General features: G+C 57.5%; 1 protein-coding gene across 1 annotated transcript; it reads right to left on the bottom strand.

Annotated features, from left to right (window-relative positions):
* Window positions 1–884: 884 nt before the first annotated feature.
* Window positions 885–14,432, bottom strand: WNT6 (Wnt family member 6). The gene is given in 5 exon segments (XM_049614856.1): window positions 885–2,151; window positions 3,755–3,934; window positions 3,936–4,090; window positions 4,334–4,554; window positions 14,282–14,432. Coding segments are annotated over 5 exon segments (1,098 nt in total). The 5' UTR covers window positions 14,362–14,432; the 3' UTR covers window positions 885–1,689.
* Between the last annotated feature and the right edge of the window lie 653 nt (window positions 14,433–15,085).

Genomic DNA, 15,085 nt, shown 5'->3' on the forward strand with positions numbered 1-15,085 from the left:
TCCATTTTGAAAGCCAGCCTAGGTAAGAAGTGTAACTAAACCAAGGCCCCCATGCTGTAAGGAAGCCCAAGCTAGCCACATGGAGAGGAGGAGACCCTGGAGGAGCTCTGAGGCACTACTTAGACATATGAGTCAAGCCCAAGCTAGCCACATGGAGAGGAGGAGACCCTGGAGGAGCTCTGAGGCACTACTTAGACATATGAGTCAAGCCTCTTAGACTGTTCAGCTTGGCCCAGCCACTGCAGAAGGCAGCCAGGTGAATGACCACAACCATTGGTCCCTGCCATAAGGAGCAGAGCCACCAAGCTGAACTCTGAAAAAAATCCTAACCTAAAGGATCAGGAGAAGTAATTATTTGGGGGTCCTTTGTTATGCAGCAATGGATAACTGAAACATGATGGTATTCCATTATATAGGCAAAGAAACTGAGGCTAACATGCCTATATTGTAAACTTCTTAACAGCAGCAGCAGCTTCAAACACAGAGTGCCTGAATCCAAAGCTCATGCTTTGCCTACACACCTAGGCAGTCATTCTCTCCTGCAGTATTTGGACTGTGGGAAAATTGGGGCTCTGAATCCTAGCCATTTGCCTATGCCCCCACCCCATTCTCTCTGTGGGAAGATGGAGGCATGAGATCCAGATCTGGAGAACCCAGAACCTCCAACCTTTCCTCCCTGTCCCTGCAGCCTCGACATCAGCTTTCTGAGAAAGAACCAGAAGGGAGGAAATGTGGTTGGGTGCCCGGAGAAACTTGGGACAACTTTGCATCCTCCCCCACTGAGTGTGATTAGAAATGCTGATCGGGGCAGTCTTTTCAATGAAGTTAGTTTTGGTGGTTAAAAAGCCTGATGTTACTAATAACATAATCTCATCACATTCTACAGTTTACAAAGTGCTTTAATCCTATGGGCTTGGGTGGCCCTAGAAGTCTACCCTCAAAGTCCCCAAGAATCACAGAAACAGAAGGGCAGATAAGGGTGTCACCCTCCCCAGAGAAGATGAGGGCTGGACTGAGAGCTGAGTGCACTACCAGAGGCTTTGGTCTTCTTTTCCTAGACCTTTTCAGTCTGTCCCTTTAAAGAAGGACAGCTAGGTTTTTCCCAGCTTGCAGATCCAGGCCAGAGATGTTTGACAAGGGTGAACCAGAAGAATCGGCACTCTTCTCCACGGTTGCCAGGAGAACCTAATTCAGTAGGGGAGATAGGGACCTAAGGTGATAACCCCTGAGATGCTAGTTCTATCAAAACCATCTTCCTTTACACACTCCTTCGGAAGCCTGGCCCCATGGTGGCCCCCAGGAGGCCAGCTCCCTCCCAAACTGTGGGCCCAGTCCTATTGGTTTAAATATTTTTATTGATACTAAACTCACCCACCCACCCCATAGCCAGCAGTTCTAAGGCGTCCTGCGTCCAGAGGCCTCGAGTTTGGCTCCCCTATATGGGGGCCAAAGAGCGAGAGGGACTACATAGCCTCCCTCGGGGGCCCTCCAGAGCGCTCCCCCGGGGTGGATGGCCTTCAGCGCCCCTCGCTTTCGTGGGCGGGCGTGTATCTCAAGCCCCGCCGCCTCACAGTTGGCGGAGGCCTGGGAGATGGACCTTCGCTGCGAGCAGCGGGGCAGCGCCCCCGCCGGAGTCCAGAGGTCCCGCAGATGCCGAGGGGCGCGCGGTTTGGAGAGCCGGACGGCGCGTCAGAGGCAGAGGCTGAGCTCCTTGCGCACGCGGCAGCGGTGGCACTGCACCACGCAGCACCAGTGGAAGCGACACAGGCAGTTCTCCTCGAGCTGCACGCTCTCCTGGCGGTGCCCGCGACCGCAGCACAGCAGGTCACAGCCGCTGAGGTCCAGGGCACTGCTGTTGCAGGCGCGGCCGCGCGTGCCCGGCGAGCCGGTGCGCCGGTTGGGAGCGCAGAAGTCGGGCGAGTCGGCGGCGTAGAGCAGGTCGGCGCGGCCCGGCGGCTTAAGAGTGCGGACCGCGGGCAGCAGAGCCTTGCCGTCGTTGGTTCCCATGACACGCGAGGCGCCGTGGAAGCGCTCGAGCAGCCGCGCGCCCACCTCCCGGAACGGGGGCAGCTTCTGCCAGCAGGTTCGCAGCGCGCACGAGCCCGACAGCCCATGGCACTTGCACTCGGTGCGCGTGTGGCTCCGTACGGCCTGCAGGGAGCAAAGGAGCCGGCGGATGCGGACAGATTGGGGGTACCGGGTGGGGAAAGGCCCAGAGGACCGACAAAAAATTAGATGGGGAGGGTGAGGTGGCCGGAAGAGTGAAAAGAGCAGACCAAAACCAAAAAGGAGAGCGCAAGGTGGAGAGGAGGAAACCCGGGGAGCAACAGCTCCGAGAGAAGGAAAAATTACAAAGTTGGAAGAGTGAGAGGAGTTGGGGGGAGTGGGGCGCAGTGTGCAGCAGAGATCGCAGGACGCAAAGTCAGGGAATCGGAGAGAGAGAAAGCAGAACTGAAGGCTGGGGTGAGAGTCTCCCTAGAGGCAGGGAGGGGTTGCAGCTGTCGTGCTCTATTCCTCCTGCCAACCTCCTTCTGCCAACAGGGCCCCCTCGTTGCTGCCCCTCTCGGCCCCAGACAGGGCTGAGCAGAGCCAGCCTCCTGGGCGTCTGACAGGTATGTGGGCCTGTCTGGACATTCCTCTCTGGGCCCCCTCTTACTCCCTGCCTGATGCCTCAGGGCTGAACCCTAGAGGACACAGGATGTGTGTGTGTGGGGGGGGGGTCTCTAGAGCATCTTAGAACTAAGGCATAGGTTTCAGGATGGCCGACGGTGAATGCATTACTGAGAACCAGAATCCAGAACCCCTGCCCCTTATCTGCAATTTGTGCCTGAAGCTGGGGTCTAAGAGTCACAACCCCACTAAGATTTATGGTGTCAGATGACTCAGCAATATAATCTGTGGAAGCTCAGAGTCCAGAGGCCAACCTGAAATGCAGACTTGTGTGCCCCCCTCCCCTTCCCAGGTTTCTTTCCTTCCTCACCCTCCCTCCTGGAAACATCTGACGGAGAGCTAGGGGGCGGGGGTGGGGTGGGGGGTGGGGACTCCTCGTTGAAGAGGGAAGGGGAGAGGCAGGGCCCAGTCTGGAGTTGGTGGGCAGCCAGTTGGCAAATGCCCAGGTTCAGTCACAGCTTTCCTGGCCTTTAGCTGACTCCCTCCTACCTTCACCAGCCTTGTCTTTCACACCTTTCCAAGCCTTCCTTGGCCAAGTTCTGGCCCTTTTCCCTGGCCTCCCTCACTTCTCCCAACTCCTCCACCTCCAGACCTTTGCCCCAGCTTCTATCTTCTCTTTCATCCCCAGCTTTTGTCACCCTTCTCTGTCCCTGTGCTGGTAGCCAGATCTCTACCTATCCCAGCCTTTGCCTCACCTGTCGGGTCTCAGAGGTTTGTCTTCCCTACCTGAGGTCCTGAGTCCTCTTCTCTGGGTGTCCCCTCCCCATCCTGCCCACTAGACCACCAGCTCTAGGCCTTCCTAGGCCTCCCAAGGGACTCCCTCTTCTAGGCTGGCCACCTTGCCTCCCACATGCCCATCCACATGCCCCCAGCCAATCTTCCCAAGTGCGCCCTTTCTGCCCCGCTGGCTCCCACACACATTAACATACTCCTGCACATACACGCCCTCATTCGCACCCCCATTTCCTCACACGTCTACAAACACGCTCCCGCACACCCCACCGTCACCCACGTCCACTCACATCTACCCACACCCACACATTCATACCCACACACTCTCTTACACACCCCTGCCCAGACTCACCAGCCGGCCGGCCTCGTTGTTGTGCAGTTGCACCAACGCACGGATGTCTCCGCGTCCCCGCTTGTGCCGCGCGTCCATAAAGAGCCTCGACTTCTCGTCCCCGAAGTCCACGTCGTCGCCGCAGCCCCCCCACTCCCAGGCGGCGCTGCCGTCGGGGGAGCCGGCGGGGCCGGGGGGGCCCAGGGGTGCCGGGCAGGCCCGGGGGACGCGGCGGGGCCCGCCCTCGGGGCGCCTGGCAGCCGCACTGCAGCAGCTCGCCCATGGAGCAGGCCTGCGTGACGGCGTGGCTGGCGCCCGCGGCCGTTATAGCGAACACGAAGGCCGTCTCCCGGATGTCTGCGGGCCGGGCGCAGGGTGGGGGAAGTCAGCCGGCAGGACCGAGGCTGGGTCCCCGGGGGTGGCGGGGAGGGGGGAGGCGCTACGGTGGGCGAGGCAGCATGGCTGGGAGGCAGGGTCGGGACAGGGTACCCACAGACCGGCGGGAGAGGTGGGGCTCCCGCAGCCGCCCCCCCCAACCCCCCCTCTCCTCTGATCCCCCAAAAGAAAAAGCAGCCCCCCAGGTGCTCTTCCCACACTGACCCTGCTGCAGGATGCGCCCGAAGGCCTTGCTGTGGCTGGAGCAGTTCCAGCGGCGGAATCGGAACTGGAACTGGCACTCCCGCACCCCCAGCCGGGCGCCCCGGGCTAGCTCTGCCACCACCTCTGGCTCGGCCTGGCACAACTCAGCCTGCCGCCCTGCCAGCCGCCGCGCTTTCCTGCAGATGCTGGTAGGATCCATGACCAAGGGGCTGCCCACCGCCCTAGAAAGCAAAGAACAGCACGTCCAAGATATGACTCAAAGGGCTGGGGCGGGGGCGGGGAGGGAGGCCAGTCCCGCTCTGCCCACAGCTAGGCGCTGGGACGCGCCTCTTCTCTCCCCCCACCCCAACTGAGTGTGAGATTGTCCCATCTGGTTTTCTTACTGTCCCATGTCCCCTTTCACTAGCGTTGGGACCGAAATTGCTATAGAGCAAGGATTCAGCCTTATCCTTCTGTGCACATCTTCATTAATAAGTCCTTCTAGGAATTTGACTCAAGGTGAGGGCACCCGGCACCATGTGAGCCAAAAGGGAGACAAAGAACAGGCCTGACCCCAAAGGGTGATGAAGCTCACACCCCCTCTCTAGCTCAGTTTCTCCTTCTGTAAAATGGGAAGGTTGGGCTTTGATCCCTAAGGTGGGCCCTTGCACGAGGATATCCTCTATCTCTCTGAACGGGAGAGCAGGAGGAAGTAGCTGGGGGACTGAGTCTCCGAAGCATTATGGTGAAGTAAGTGACACTACCCTTCTGTTCCAGGGTCTGTGACTTTTTCAGAGCAGCATGGCCGGCAAGGCAGGCCAGGCCCTGACGTCACTGGTTGTGACCTAACTGGTTTGGGGAAGGGGAATGCCCGTTTGGCTTGGTGTGGGTAAAGACCGAATGGGAAGTTCCACACACCTCCAGAAATCCTTCCGTTCCCAGCCTTCATTCCACCTAAGGAGAGAGCTGTTATTTGGTTTCCATAGACCAGACCCCTGAAGGTTAAAGGTTACTCGCAGCTGAGTGGAACTCCTTGAATCAGATCGCTCTTATTTGATGAACGCTTAGCTGTGGTCCCTGTGCTGCAGGAATGAGTGGGCGGAGCACTTGGACCTGAGAGTAATTTGAGATCACACAAAAACCCTCCAGCAGAGGCCAGAAAAAGACGCCGGGTGGGGAGAAGTAGCACCAGGAGATAGAAAATGTCGAGGGAAATGGTGGGAGATAGGTGCCAAAGGTCAAGGTGGCCTACTTTTCATTTTAGCCTTCATGCCCATCAGCCCCCCTGTCCCCATTTGCCCCACAAGAACAGGCTGCCCAGGCATGTTCTGGCCCCACAACAATGAGATGTAATGGGCTTGAACAGCAGCAAGAAGAATTTAGGTCTTAAGGTAGAACTTCTCAACTCTGGGGAGCGAGATGCTTAAAGAGGCCGTTGTAAGAAGATGTGTAAGTTCAGTTCTTTCTAAGGTAACCTACTCCCCCCCCCAACACACACACCCCACCCCATCAGATCATTGTCAGCCTCCCCACCCAAGTAGTCCTGGAGCCAAGATTCTTTTCTCAGTGAAGAGTTATAGTCCAGACTCCTTCCTCCATGCTTAGGACCTGACCATCACTGCATTCCAACTGCAGCCTGGAAAGGTCCAGCCCCAGCCCATTCCCAATCCTAGAAAAGTGGTGGATGGAGCAGTGGATAGTGTGTGCCATGGACAGGGCAGCACAAGGTGGTTCCCAGTGGCCCAGTGACCACCAAGAGTTTATCAGTCTCTTTCTCTCTCTCCGTGTATCATCGATCCTCCCCTCCCCCCATCCACTTATCCACCTCATTACAAAAAGGATTTGAGATGGCTTCCAGCCTGGTTATACAGGGTCAGTAGATAAGACTATGAGCACCTTGGGAGTTAGAACTGACGTTTTCTTTTGTTTCCTGTGGCAGATTTTTAGGTGCTTAATTCGTATTTCCCCCAATTTTTGTTATGAAAATGTGCAAATGATTACTATAATACTACAATATTACAAATGATTATTCTAATACTACAATGAACACCATTTAATCCATGTTTTTGAATGAATGAATGAATGAATGAGCCTTCTAAGGAGAATGTCCTCATTTGAGTCCAGGCCCTTGTCCACATGAGATTCCATGACTGCTAATCAGCTTCCTCTCTCTCCACCCCTCCTCTGCCCACCCCCCACTGGATGCAGAGGCAGGGAAGCAGGCCTCCCCATGACTGTCCAGCTCCTTTCCTGCCACCTGATTGTCCAGGCCTCCACCTGGGAGTCTGGGGCTCTGCAAACTCTTCTTCCCCAAATCACCCCACCCCCCATGCCACTAAGCTCCCCAGTCTCTCTTCCCAGCCCTGCTCTCTGCTAACTCCCTAATTTCCCAAGGTTGACTGGTTTTATCCTCTCAAGGTTACTCTGACCCCATCCCTCTCCTCTCCCTCCTCCTGCCCTAGGGAAGCAAGAGAGGGTGGGGGTATGCAGGGAGAAAAGCAAAAACCTCCTGACCTTGTCTGCTTGCCAGGGGCTAGAGATAGGAGAGAAATCGGGAGGAGCAGGAAGGGTAGGGCCCTCCCGGAGGTGGGGCCAGCCCTTTGCAGGGTTGAGGGGCTGCCCCAGAGTCAGTTGCAGGTCCGGGTCTGGCTCCCCAGGCTGGCTTGCTGCCTGGGAACAAGGCTTGTTTACAAGCTGGTCAGGAGGAGGGATGGGCAGTAGTAGCAGCTAGAATCCCAAGGGACCAGCTTGCTCCCTGCCCTCCTGTCCTCGCTCCCATCCCCAAGTCACAGGAAAGGAAAGTCCAGAAGAGGAGTGGGGGGGGGGGCAGGGCATCGGGCAAAACATCAAGCGTCACTTCTGCACCCTGGTCTCTGTCAACTCTGGGTGAGCTGAGCCACTGTGGGCAAGTCAGCTCTCTCTCCGCGCTTCAGAAACAGGAGAAGTTGCCCGAGAAGCTCCCTTGTCCCCTCCAAGTTAACACTGGACATAACATCAAGAAATAACTCCCCCATCTCCCCTCTTTCTTTACCCTCCTTTCTTCCCTTCTGCTTCCTTAGGGAATCAACTCTGCTTTTTTGGCCTCTGAGTCAGCATTGGCCTGGGGTCAGCCCAGAGAAGATGTACCCTTTTGGGAGCATCTGCTTGTTTGGGGGGCTAAGCACAGTGGTGTAGGAGTTATATAATATATAGCAGGTAGGATCTGAGATCCTAATCAAATAGCCATTCCTGGGCATAGAAAAAATGAGGCTAGTCCTAAAGGAAATCTTGCAGACAAGAAGGGACAGGCCTAAGGTTGGCCATTCTAACTGGCTTGGCAGATGCCAAAATCTCCCTCCCAGGGACCTTGGTTGGTAGAATCGATAGCCAAGTGGGGTGGCGTTAGGGACAGCCAGCTCCTACTGGCAACAACTGTAGCTCTAAGCCCTGGGGGCCCCAGGTTCTGGCCTAACCTACCTTTCCATCTCCAGATTCAGAGGGCCAAAGGGAATGCCAGAAACCATCTACTCCTCCTCTACCCACTTCACCCCCATTATACAGACGAAATCTGAGGAAAGAGGTGGCTGACCTTGGCCACTCAATGGAGGAATCCGTTCTTCAAGAAGTTTAGGTGAATGTTATTTTTTAAGTTTATTTGTTTATTTTGAGAAAGAGAGGGAGCATGTGTGTGTGCGGGGGAGGGGTTCTCAGCTCAGGGCCCCACAGAGGGCTCGAACTCATGAACCAAACCTTGTGATCATGACCAGAGCCGAAATCGAGAATCAGACGCTCAACCAACTGAGCCACCCAGGCGCCTCTGGGTGAATCTCTTTAAAACCAAAGGGACTGGAGGGAATGACCACGTGGGGTTTTGGAAGAGCTGAGATGCCCTCGCATACCATCCTCCACACAGCCCTTCTGCCAAGCAGGGTTGGCTCACTGCATCCATCCCAGATTACACCTCCAGCTTTCTGGACTCAGAGCTACCCCCTCCCAATTCCTAAGTCATCAAAATCACACCCGGCATCTTTCCGAGCTCACCTCAGATCCCTGTCGTCCCTGAGCCCAGCCCTCACTGACCACCCCTCCCCCCCATCACCTTAGGTGTCGCTCATCTGGGGGTGCTCATTATCCTGCCAGTGGCATAACTATTTTGTCGTGTCGCCCTGTCTTCTCTCTCCACTTAGGTGAAAGACACACTAAAGACAAAGATCTCACGCGGAAGCACGATGTCATTTGTGGCACACGTGCAGAGTCTGGGGAGTCTGTGACTTGGGTTTCGATCTGGGCTCCGCCATTTGCTTCTCCTAAGACGTCAGCAAGTCCCTTGCATGTGAAGTGGGCACTTAATATTTGTTGAATGAATGAGACCTGACCTTCGCAACCTCAGTGTCCATGACTGTCAAATGGGAATCATGATACCTGACAACTTCCCTGGTACACATGAGAAGAGCCTGCCCAGACGGTGAGCTCTAGCAAAGTGCTTTTTGTCCTCCCATTCACACCCCCATTCATGTCTTGGGCCTGCACAGAGCAGGGCAAATGGTAGGAGTGCAGGCAGCTGTTTGTGGATTCACGAGAACACCCTTTCCTCCAGCTGTCTGCCCTGACTTCTCAGCTGGGATCCCTGTGTTCCTTCCTCCCTCACCGGCCCTGCCTGTGAACCAGAAGCACCCTCCGGGACCCTCCCCTTCCCCAGAGAGCACTCGAGTGGATTATCGAGGCCAAGGAGATCACAGACCCTTTTGGTGCCCAACTTCCTCTGAAGGGCCTCCTGGCCAGCCACCCTCTATTTCCTCACACTCCCCACCCCCATACAGCCCCCACCCACAGCCCCAGGGCTCAGGGCTCCCTCTGCTGGCTCCTAGGAGGTGGGGGTCAGACTAAGGACCCTGGGGGTGGGGAGTGGGTGGTGGAGAAGGGGCAGAAAAATGTTGCCTGACGGCTGCTGAGGCGGCTGGGCCCGGGCCTGTGCCCGCCCGCCTGTCCTGTCCTGCTCTGTCTAACTCGATAATTACTGCTCCCCATCCCCCAGCCACTACCCCCACCCCAAACACCACATCAAAGCCAGTGATGCCCCAGCTCCATTAACCCCTGCCTCCCCACCGCCCACCAGATACCCCATTCCACCCCTCTCCCACGCTGGCCCAATTTGGTTCCCTCTGCCCCGTCCTGGACACTGTCCTTCCCACCTCCTCACGCTGCTCTCCTTCTCATGGCTCTTGGAAGAGGCAGGGGCTTTCCCTTCCCTGATGAACGTCACCAGTCAAGAGGGCTTCCTACTGGTCAGGGCTGTGGGAGGCAAAGGAGTGGACACATTGACCGACCCCCCCCCCAACACACACTGGATTCTCTGAGGAGAATCTGTCATGTGTCTTCTGCTCTCCCATAGTGAGGTGGGGAGCACCCATGTGAAGGTGGGGTGGGGGGCAGAAAGGGCCTGTGGAAGGTCCTGTACCCCTTTCCTGACTGCACCCCCCCCCACCCCTCACTGCACGCAGGGATGAGGTACTCGGCAGGAGGTAGACTCCCAGCCCTAGTGCTCACTGCCTGCATTCTGGATGGCCCGAGGCAAGTCCCCTCCAGTTCCCGGACTTTGCTGGACTTCTAACCATAAGTGAAATGATTGGCCTAGATGATCTCCAAGTCCTTTCTAGATCTAATTTCTAATTTCTGGCTTAAATGGAGGGCTTGGAGCTGGAGGAACCAGCTTTGGAGGCCAGGTGGAAAACCGGAGCTCCCTCCCAGCGACCTTTTCCCTCCCTCAGCTCCTCCTCAGGTGGATCAGGGGAAGCACCCAAGGTCTCGCCCCACCCCGCCTCCGGCAGGAAGGAGGACATAGGCTAGAGGGCGCTCTGCCCAGTCCCTAGGGACAGGCTTCTGTGTTCCCTAGCACCTCCGGCTCCGGCTGGCCAGGCGCCCTGCTGCTGCCAGCCTGACCCCCGCCCTGGCTTCCCCACCCCGCCCTCGCCTCATCCCCTCCACAGCTGCATTTCTCCATCAAAGTACACATTCTGGAATCCCCCTCGCTGGGCCCTGGTGATCAAACTTCCCACTGACCTCCCCCCACCAACTCCTGGCTTCCGATGAGAACAGGGCAGGAGGGGGCTGCCCCCCTCCTCCAGGAAATGTCACAGTGCCAGGGCTCTGGTGGGCTTGGGGCATGCTCTGGCCCAGATAGAGCCAGCCTCCTTTTGCCCCTGCCCTTTTCTGCTCACAGCCCCATTGTCTCCCTCCAGGGGAAGCTGCCAAGGCGGGAGGCCTGGAGGGGGGTACTGGGTGGCCACCCCACCCCAGTCCCCACCCCGCCGGGAGCTTGGTGGGGGCCAGGAACAGGACTGCCCACAAAGGGTCAGATAAAGACAGGATGGAGGAGGATAGCCAAGCCCAGCCTGGGGTGGAGGGGGGATTCCAGCTGGAAAACCTGGGTGTCATGAAGAAGCCTGGGTCCTTTCCCTGACTCCCTGTGGGGCCAGAGATGAGGTTGTCCTAGGCCTCTGGTTCCTGTTTCCTTTCCATAATGGGTGAGGGGGAGCGGGGAGGGGGGGGCGGAGAAAGGCAAGATGAGATGGGGGAAGGGAGTGAGACTGGGTGGTATTTTTGCTAGTGGAACAAGGGGGGAGGGTTGGTTTCTTTCATAGAAAATATAAAACAGAAAGAGGAAAGAGGAAGAGAGAAGGGAGATTGATTTGATCTATTCTGTGAGAGTGAGCTATTTTCCACATGCACTGATTGAGAGCATAAATAAAGATGGGTCAGACATTGAGGAGAACTTCCTGGGGGAGGGTGGGAGGGGCTCGGAGAGCAGGCTGGTGGGATGGGTGCTGGTGACCAGGAAGCCACAGACTTTCTCTCTCTGCCTCGGTCTCAAAATGGGATCTGTCGGGGCCAGGGCACATGCTGGATGGCCTGCAGGCAGTGGGCTGGACAAGATGACCTCAAGAGAGCCTGGCCAATGTCCTGGAATCTGGGATTCTGTGATTTACAAAGATATGGTTACAGATGGGAGAGAGACAGACAGAGAGGCCGGAGGCAGAGTTTAGAAAGCATGCATTGCATGGAGGGGGAATGAGGGGGAGGGGGAAAGGAAGTGGAAGGGAGACTTTTCTGGAACCTGGAGCCAGGTACCTGAGCCTATTCCAGGCCCTGGATCATTCCCCTACAGGAGCCTCCTTTCCTAATCAGGACCATCCAGTCACTCAGCGTTCCTGGGGTCCTCTCTGTTCCCACCCTGGAGGCTATTAGCATGTCGGGATGGCGTGCAGGGCTGCTGCTTCCCTGCCCACTGCTAGAGCTCCAGCCCGGCTAGCATTCTCTGAGAAGCAGGGAAAAGAGGGCCAGCAAGCAGGTCAAAGAACGACCTGGAAGCCCCTAGCCTGATAGAGTTACTAGCCTAAGTGAAGCTGGGGTAAAGGGCAGTGTGGGGGTGGGGGGTGGGCAAAGAGTGACGGGAGCCTTAGGCCACCAGGGATGCTGGGTCCAGCCCACCAGCCCAAGCCTGATCTCAGAGAGCAATGGTAGGATGGGGTGGGGACAAGAGTGTCAGCAAGTAGAGTCAAAGATCCCAAGAAAGGAATCTGGACTCAGACCAAAGGAATGAAGTGTCGGAAACAGACAGAGGAGAGTGAGGGGGCTGGTGCAGGTGGGAGAGGCAGGTTCTCTGTGGGAAGCATCTGAGCGAGGCAGTTGCTGGACACCTTATCACCCCAGCCTCTCACTCTTCACCCAGCTTGCTCTGCAGCTGCAGCCATGAAGGCCCCTGTGTTCTCCTACACCTGCCCTCCTCACCTCCTCCCCCACTCCCTGCTTCCCAGCTTCAGGGTCAGTCTCCAAGGGACCAGACTCTCTCTCCCTCTGGCTTGTCACCCACCCACCAACCCCTCTTGAACAAAAGAACCCCCACAATACAAGCCCCAGGAAGGTGAATCAACCAATTCAGCAACATTCCACAATACTTCCCCAGCACCTTTAGCCTCCAGGGCCCAAAGACAAAGGCTCTGACTTCCCGGAGCAGGGAAGAGAGACCACAGAGGGGATGGTTGTCAGTAAAACGCAGTAACTGGCATGGTTGTCCCATGCATGGGGTGCAGTAGGAACACACAGAAGGCAAGGGAGGAAAGACAAAAAGACAGTGTCGTGGAAGATGTGCTGTTCTAACTGGAAGGATGAGAATGAGCTGGATAAATGGAAAAGGAGAGGCGGGAGGGTGGCTACCATCTGGGAGAGACCTCTGACCCCATACCTTGAGAAAGGGCAAAATTAGAAATGTGTGTCTGGGAAACAAGACAGAGATTCTTTTACGAAGTTTTGCTTGGGACTCTTGGAATTTTAAATTTAAATTAATCCTTTTCACCCCTACAAACTCTAGCTGGAAAACCCGCAGCGTGGAGGAGGAGACTTACACTTATGGATGGAGCACCTCCCAGTGTCAAATCATTTTGTAGATCCTCCCATCTAATCTTCCTATCTAGCTTACCAGGTAGGGGGACTGTTTCCCAGTTTTAAAGTTGAGACGTTGAGGCGCGGGGAGAAGTGAGTTGCCCAAGGTCACAGACTTATTGTCGGCCGAGATTAGATCTCAGGTCTGTCTATTTCAAAACTGACACAGCATTATACCAAGCCAGGATCGAAGGACGCATGTTCCCTGGCCGGGACCTGGGTCATCCTCGATTTGCTCCCTCACTGACACCCCCAAGGGACATCTCTCCCGCATCACGAAAGAGGGATAGCAGCCAGCAGCTCCCTGTGTGGGCATCCAGCTCTCTATCTCCCGGGGGGAGAAGGATCTGCCTGCCCCACCCCTCCATCCAAATGGGGGGGGGGGAGGGTGGAAGAGGAGCGGAGGATAGGGAATCCAGCCAATGACATGGCCCTATGCAAATAGACCAGACCCTGCTTTCTTAGGATTGGCTGACGCATCAGCGGTATTGTCCAAGTCCCTCCTCTTTAAACTCTGATCTATTCCAGGCGGGTCTTTGCAGCTCCAGAGAGACTAGGAAGGAAAAGAAAGTCTCCGGGATCCGGATCTCTGAGAGGTCTCGACCCGGCACCCACCTTTCCAGTTGCTGTCCATCCCCAAGGCTCAAAGTTCCCGCGACCTTAGCTGCGTAGGTGTCTGCTCTAGCTAGGGCCCGGTCTGGAGGCCAGGTCTGGGAAGACGTCCCCATCTCCTGGCTGGCCAGGCCTCCCTCTCTTCCACCACGACCCTTCACGATTCTCAGTACCTCCCGAGCTGCATTTTTTTCATTTCTGACCCCCCACATCTGGAAGGGTCGGAGCCTAGGTCCCTTTCCTGTCTTTCCTCCTCTTCTTTGCTCTGGGGGAAGGATGTAGAGAAAGCCGCGGTCCTGACTCAGTTTCCCTTTACGTTTTTTTCCCCGCCACTACCATCCACTTTGAAGTAGCACTCAGCTTCTCAGCGAGAAGCTGGTGGGTTGTTGAGCAAAGTAAGGCGGGGAAGAGACAGCTGTTGGACCTTCCCTGCTTTGTGGCTTACCACCTTGTTCTTCTCCTTCCCACAAATCCAGTCCTCCTCCCCTAAATCCAGGGCCCTCCTCACACACTCTTTTCTTTGGATCTCTCACTGCAGATCCTCCCGCTGTCTACCCGGTAGCTCTTTCCTACCCGCGTGCCAGTTCCTTGAGGACCTGGATTGAGCGCATAACCGGAGGGGGTTGAAAGAGAGTGGGGAGGGTGTGTAGCACAAGGTAGGAGGAAATACAATAGAATGTGCGGGGTGTGGGTTTAGGAACATCTGAATGGCAGTTTAGAAGTGGCCCAGGCGGTGTCTGGCAGGAGAGCGGCACGCACCTCCCGGCACCTCCCCAGCTGCCCTAGGGCTGGGTTCCCGCTCGCTCGCAGGTACTGCCCAGAGGCAGCGGGACCGCGTTTCTGAGCCACCCGCCACCCCTCCCCGCCAGTCAGCCCCGAAGTCCCCACCCTTGAGCTTCAGGAGCCACACGGGGACAGCCAGCCCGACACAGCACTCACCACCACAGTCCGCCGACGTGCGCGGGACACAGGAGCAGCAGCAGCAGCAGCCCGAGGAGGGAGGGCGCGGGCGGCAGCATCGTGAGCGCTCTACCGCGGGCCGGTGCGGTCAGCGGGCGAGGCTGCGGGGCCAGCCGGTGCGCGCGGCGGCGCGGGCTTCAGGGCGAGCGCGGCTACGGCGGCGGCGGCGGCCGGGAGGCGATGGCTCCGGCGGCGGCGGGGGGGCCCATCGCGGGCGAGGAGGGCGCGGCGGAGGCGGAGAGCGGACGGGGCAGCCAGCGCCTGTGTCTCCCGCCGAGCTCGCTCGGGAGAAGAAATCAGAGCCGGGGGCGGGGGTGGGAGGGGAGCTGGGCCCGGGCGGGGGCGGGGGCCAGGGGGGCCGTGGGGTGGCAGTTGCGACAGTCAGGCGGCGGGACTCTCGGGAGGGAGCCGTGCGCCCCGGGGCTGGAGGCGCGGAGCTCCGCGGAGGGCGGGTGCGAGGTCCCGGGGCGGGGCCCGAGCGCGCCGGTGGCTGCGGGACCCGCCTGCCTCGCCCCTTCGCTTTGCCTCTCTCGGACTGGGAGACCCCTCCGCCTCCCAGAGTCGGGGGCAACGAGGGGCGGGGAAGTAGGGTGGAGAGGGGTAAGGGGGGGTGAAGAGGAGCTGGGGAATGGGGGACGGGCTGGAAGGGAGACGTTTGACAGGTTTGTTGACTGTAAAGAGAGAAAACTTCCCAGGAATGAGGGAGTTGGGGGGGGTGGGGGCGGTGGTTCGGAGGGAGATGCTGGTGAGGGGGCCGGGAGAGGAAGTCTGCCTGGGGCGCTG

Source organism: Panthera uncia (assembly GCF_023721935.1).
Source record: "Panthera uncia isolate 11264 chromosome C1 unlocalized genomic scaffold, Puncia_PCG_1.0 HiC_scaffold_3, whole genome shotgun sequence".
NCBI lineage: Eukaryota > Metazoa > Chordata > Mammalia > Carnivora > Felidae > Panthera > Panthera uncia.